The 6,668-nt window shown below is 28.3% G+C and overlaps 1 protein-coding gene across 2 annotated transcripts; it reads right to left on the bottom strand.

Annotated features, from left to right (window-relative positions):
- On the bottom strand, nt 1-2,566 carry LOC102590954 (zinc finger protein JACKDAW-like). 2 transcript variants are annotated; one of them, XM_006361743.2, is made up of 3 exons: nt 2,138-2,566; nt 1,401-1,800; nt 1-962 (listed from the first exon to the last, which is right to left on the bottom strand). In XM_006361743.2, the coding sequence occupies exons 1-3, from the start codon at nt 2,256-2,258 to the stop codon at nt 110-112; spliced, it is 1,374 nt and encodes a 457-aa protein (XP_006361805.2). In that variant the 5' UTR covers nt 2,259-2,566; the 3' UTR covers nt 1-109. The 2 variants fall into 2 exon arrangements, with proteins under 2 accessions (XP_006361805.2, XP_015170964.1); XM_015315478.1 differs by having other exon boundaries at nt 2,147-2,566.
- Between the last annotated feature and the right edge of the window lie 4,102 nt (nt 2,567-6,668).

Below are 6,668 nucleotides of genomic sequence, written 5' to 3'. Positions count from 1 at the left end.
TAAAAAAAAAATGCCAGCTTGCTAATAAGATAAGGTTCAAATTTTACATTATTGTATTTTTGTAATATAAAAAAAAAAAAAAAAAAAAAAAAAAAAAAACTTGCTAGGACTAGTGACCAGTACTGTAATGGCTTAACCCCATAGCTGCATTCATTGAAGCAAACTTTGCCAATTCTTGTGGCAAAAATGGCTGACCCCCTTCATTCCCCATGCCTAAAAAATCTCTAGTAAGACTATTATGCAAGTTGAAATGAACAGTTTGATTATGCATGCCACCTGTTTGTAATAATGCCTGATCCAAATTGATTGCTTTAGAATTAACAGATAAATTCATATTTGGACACCCATTGATGAGTATATTCTCTGTTTGATTGTAATCCTCTGTTTGTTTTGCAAAAGCTTGATGAATTTCATTGTTGTTGAAGATTTGTGTTGTGTTGTTTGATGAAGGAGAAGATGATGAGTGCATTACTCCAAATGTGTTGGAAAAGTAATTTGGAGTGCTTTTTGTTGACCCCATTTGTGCTGCTTTTTGTAGAAGGGCTGTTGCTGACATAGGTATTGGGGGATTTGAGGTTGCAGGGGTGTTGGTGGTGGTGGTGGTGGGGGTAAGTATTTGGTTGCCAATTGATGATGCAGTACCAAACATATTTGGAGATGGGATTTGGACCATATGATGATCTGGTAAGCCAAAAAGATTTGAACTTGGTGATGACATGTTATTAGGTTGATTTAGCCAAAGTGATAATCTTGGTTTTTGCTGATGCTGATGTAGAGGATTCACAGTTGTCATACTTGTAAAATCTTGGACAAAACTTGTCCCAATTTGGGAAATGCCAACAGGTTGTTGTTGTTGCTGGTTGAAGTTCAAATTGTTGGGAGTAGTTCCAACTGAAGTGATTCTTGCACTCTCTTCAGCTAAAGCATCACAGAAAGCTCTATGGGTAATGAAACTATCTTTCCTGTGTACAAGAAAAAGAACACAACATTAAACTAAAGCATAATAACATACACAATTTGAATCAAACAATTTAACTAGCGTTTGGTCGTAGATTTTGAGAGTAAGTGTTTGAGAGGCTGGAATCGAAAAAGACCAGGTTCCACACATATAAGACAGACAAAAGGTATCTTGAAGAGCGAATTTGATCCTATAGTCAGTGGAAAGGGATGCTAGTCAGCTTGAAATTTGGTCAAATTTCTCAAAAATTGACTAGTGCATGTCAAAAACACAACTTCAAAATTTATGACCAAACGGGAGCTTAATGGTTGGTAGTTTCTAGTCAGGAGGAAGCAATAAATTGAACTTTCCATGAATGAATGAGCATTTATTTCAGTTTTGAAACAAATATTCCCAAAACAAGAACATAATATTATTACTACATGGTACCAAAATTAATTACCTGGAAAAGAGTGTTCCACAGTCACATTTATACTCTCTAGTACCACAAGTCTTAGTATGAGCTTTCCAATCAGATTGAACTGCATATTTCTTTGAACACTTTTCACATTTCCATTTTTTCTCACCATGTTTTCTGCTAAAATGCTTCTTTATACCAGTAAGGTCACCAAGTGCTCTTGAAGGATCATGATGTACACAAGTCTTTTCTGGACATATGTAAACTTTCTTCTTAACTATTTCTTGTTTGTTCCTTTGCTTTAACTTCCATGGAAGATTATGTCCTCTTCTATGAAGTTGCAAGTTTTGGTCCCTCTGAAAACCTTTGTTGCAGATTTCACATATGAATCTGTTTGTTGCCATGAGTGTTTTGGGTGATATTGCAATAACTTCAGCATCTGGATCTGTTAAACATAACAACAAAATTAAAAAGATTCAATCTTTACAACACTAGTATACACAAAAACTCAAAAAGAAAAAAACAATACAAAGTAGTTTGAAGAAAGAAACAATAAAGATTCAATCTTTGACATGCAAAAGTGAATATTTTTGTACTATTGTACTAAGCTCTCATTCGGCCATAGATTTTAAAGTTGAAACTTGAAAATTTGAGTTTATGAAGTGGTGTTTAGACATGAATTCATTTGATTCTGAACTGAACAAGGTGGTAAATTTTTAAAAAACTACTCGCAAAATCTATGACCAAACGCTAGCTAAATGAACATATGGTTCTAAATTTACCTGGTGTACCTGGAAGATTTCTTCTTTTCTTAGAAGAAGAATTAGCTTTAGGGTTAGGGTTTTGTTCAACTAGTAGTTGTTGTTGTTGTTGATGAATTGAAAACAAATCTCCAGACATCATTTTTAACAAATGGGGTTTTTGTTTTAGCTTTGTTGGAGCTAGAAAACAAAGCTAACTCACAAAAAAAGCTTTAAATTTTTTCAAATACAAACAGATAAATGAACTTAATCTCACAAGTTTTTTTTTTTCTTTTTCAGATTGTTCCAAAAGAACAAAAACACAATAAAAGACACAAGTTTGAAACTTGAAAAACACTAAGTAAAAAACAAGAACTTATAAAGACTTCTTTTTTTTCTTTCTTGGCTTTGCTCAAAGTTTTAAGATCTTTAAAGAGGGAGATAAGAGAAGAAAAGGGTCTGTATAATTTCAAAAGAAAACACCAAAAAGAGACTATAAAAGTAAAAAGAGAATATTTCCTTTCTTTTTCTAACAAAAAAATAATAATAATTAAAAACACACACAGTGATATAGTACACTATTTCTCTCTCTTATAAGTTTTTTTTTTCTTGTTTAATGTCATTTCACTTTTATGTTGTTTGTTTATATATTTCAAAGTCGGTCAGCCATAGATTTAGCTGCTGGGCTCACCTTTTTTGTTGTGATCTCTCTCTATCATAAAGTATTTATTCGGGATCTTGACATAAATAATCGGACATATTTATTTTTTCAATCGATATATATAAATTATACATTGAGTATTTATTCACTTGTTAGGTGATCGCATATTGTATATATGTTTTGTACTGCTTTGCTTTGTATTAATTGTATTATTGTAGTTACTACTTTTAACATCTTGCATCATCCGTTGTTTACTATATTTCTTTTATCTATTTTGTTGTTCATCGTGTAGTTGTTATGTCTTCTTCTTCGTTGTACTTGAATTTGTTGCACTTGCATAAAAAATTTCTCGAAAATAATCTATTTATCTCTATGAGGTGTAATAAAATATATGTACATTTTATCTTCCTCGTATTTCATTTATAAGATTTTACTGAATATGTTATTATTGTATATACTGATTCTATATAAATATACTACACTTGTTGGCTATTTTAATGTGAGTTCTTAGGTTAATTTTCTTTTCTTTTCTTTTATTTGAAAAAAATAAATAGATTAGGCTTTTTTTTTTTAATTAATTAGATGTATTTTTGGTACGTAGTAGTATTGGCTGTATGCTGCTTGTAACCAGAATGTGTAGAGCTCTGTGTCATTTTGTATTTTTTCGAGCAAAATTCCACATATCAAGACTGCATATGATAATTTAAAGAGAAGTTAATCGATAATTTTTAGTTATTATTACGTGATCAAGAAATTACGAGTTAGAGCTCTGAAAATAGTCTGTAACATTTCGTAAATAATTCTCTATACTTCGTTTATTTTTTTAGTTTCACATATAACAAAAATTTAGTACATCAATCTTCTTATGAAATATTACAGCCACCAAAATTGCCCCAGTGCCACGCAGTTTGTTTTTTCTTATTTGGAGAAAAATATATTTAGTGTAGCACAAATTCCATAACTTTAGTGCAAAGTTTTTTGATACGTGTTGAGATATTTATTAAATATGTACGTATAATAAGTTATGAGTTTAATAACACAATGAAATTAGGTTGATTAAAGAAAGAAAGATTTAATTGAATTCTCTTCATCAAAAAATTGTGCCGCTCGCTTAGATTAAGAAGGAAAAACAAATAATTCACATTTAATTTTTTTTAAATATAAGTTTCGGTCTACGCTAACAATGATGTTATTAGCACTTAGGTATTGTTATTAAAAAGGCATAATGGATTATAATATAGAGATATTTCAATTTATCTCCAATAATTGATTTTCCATGCATGGTCATACTTTGGTCAATTTTTAATCATTATTGCTTTATTTATTTTTTGTGGGGTGGGGGGAAATGGATATATATATATAAAGATCTTAATAAATAAACTAAATAATCATCCTTTTGTCAAATTAAATTGTAGGAATAATGATGAAATTGGTAAAGTACCATGATAATATTGGAATAGCTAGATAACGTTTTGGCATAAACTTTGAAAACATTACATAAGCCAAAAAAATACACTTGTTTTCATCATGGATTCTATTTGTAGATGATATATGACGTCAACTCTTTGAGAATATACTTTTTCCGTTTTGTAATAGTTGTTATATTTTTACTTTTTCGATAGTCAACTTGACTAATTTTCAGAGCAAAATTAGATTAGATTAATTTAAGATATTTAAACATTATATAAAAAGTATCGCAACTCTATAAGTTGCAATTTATTTCATAATCTTAAAATATTTATCAAAATTTGTACAAAAGTAAAAATTAACAAGTATTTTAGGAAGGAGGACGTATTATCATTCCCTCTACATTTTTATTGATGTTATTAGGTGTGAAATGAGCAGCATACTCAAAGTTCTCAAGTGCTCACTACGTAGTTAAGTTAATTCATTTAATTATACGTGTTGGTCTTAGTAAACCACAAAATGACTTCAGACTTGTTCTAACTGAGGTTAATACATATAATTAAAGAAAAATGACATATTTTGTATGATTATTTTAACTATTCGTGAATGCTTAAGATCACTTTGAAAAGTTTTTTCAAATTTTAAACTAAAAATATCTAATAAAATGATGTTGTCATACGATCCGATATTCAATTGAAACAAGTCGTAACTCAAATATTTAAATAAAATTTATTTACAATTTGGATATTCAATTCGTCGTGTAGATAATAACGGAATGGCTCTTTTACTTTAGACATCTATTATTGGTTGGTACAATTTCATTTTCGAAAATGCAAAAATCATGTTTGCCTAAAATGTAAATGTGATAATGTACGTCCTCTCTCGAATAAAAATCATTTGTCGTGATTTTTATAAATAATTATTTCAAATAATTTATTATTTTATTTTTATTAATAATTATTTTTGAAATTACAAATATATTAATTATGATACATTAATACAGTAAATATTTGATTAAATAGTATTATATCTTACAATATAAATAAGAATAAAATAGTCAAAAAAATACTTCATAATTAATGTTTTTTAATGATATATGAAAGGAAAACACGATAGATAAATTGAGACAAAATATATTTGCTTCTTCCATCCTATGAAACAAATAGATTATTTTTCATTTTCAGTAAAGATCAAACATTATAGAAATTAATTACCGTTCAAATCAATTAATCCAAAATGTACCTATAAACTCCAAATATTAAAGTTTAATAAATTGAATTTGCATGGGGAAAGAGAATGGAGGAAAATACAAGTTGATTTATTAAATCGCTACTTAACTTTTATTTTATCGTACCAAAGTTCACTTTTTAAAATAAAAATACCACCAAAAATACTAAATTATTTTATATAACAAAAAAATCATAAAATTTTGTCTAAGTATCACAAAAGTTAATAGAAGAAATCAAAGAAACGTATTATATGATACAGATGTAAAGTTTAAATTTAATTTTTTTGTTACAATAAAAAAGTTATTAGTGACTTGTTAGGATTCTTAGACAAAGTTAAATATTTTAATAGCTTTCTATAATACTTTCCAAATTAAATGAGTTTTATATTATAAAAAATAAATTAATTACTTTTAATGCAATAAAATAAAATAATCTATGGTTTCTAATAAAAAAAATACTTGTTGAGATAAGAGTTTTAAAGTACTTGTGTAATTAATTTACAATATTTGACAAAGTGGACTAAAAGTGAGCAAAAAGGGTAAATTATTTTGAGATTATGATTAACTATGATCAAACGTGTGAACAAAATTACTTTTAAAATATTTTCATCTTGGAATTTACAAACTAACAATATTATTATAAAATAAACATTATAAAAATAAAGAGTTGAAAAGTTTCAAACATATTGGAGAGTTGAAACTTTTTAAATGGAAGAAAAAAAAAGTTTGGGACCTTTTTAAACTTTTTCCTTTCTTCTGATCAACATCAGGAACAAAATGATTACTCCATAATTAAAACAATGGGTCCCACTTTGACAATTTGGGATCTACATTTAAGAAATAAAAATATATCCGCTCTGTTTTCTTTTACTTGTCCATTACTCCTTCAACGTTAACTACTTAATCCCGAAATCATTTTTCAAGACTTGATATTGTATGCCAATTAATATAAATATTAGGAAAAAAGGACAAACCCCCCAAATTATCGTAAATGATATGCAGATACCTTCCGTCATACATTTGAGACATTGGTGCCCTTGTCATCCAAAAATTAGAGAATATATGTCTTTTACTCTAACTGAAGACTAAATAGGGACATGTGGCATAATCTTATCTGTCGATCCAATATTTAATAAATGTCGGATCGGTGGATAAGATTATGACACGTGTATGTCTGTTAGTATAAAGGGTATATATATGCTATAGTTTTTGGACGACATGAGCATCAATGTAAAAGTATGACGAAGGGTATTTGCATACTATTCACAATAGTTCAT

Source organism: Solanum tuberosum, unplaced genomic scaffold (assembly GCF_000226075.1).
Source record: "Solanum tuberosum cultivar DM 1-3 516 R44 unplaced genomic scaffold, SolTub_3.0 scf00371, whole genome shotgun sequence".
In the NCBI taxonomy this organism is placed as follows: domain Eukaryota; kingdom Viridiplantae; phylum Streptophyta; class Magnoliopsida; order Solanales; family Solanaceae; genus Solanum; species Solanum tuberosum.
The sequence above is the reverse complement of the archived record's forward strand: the minus strand, read 5'-3'. Positions and strand labels throughout refer to the sequence as shown.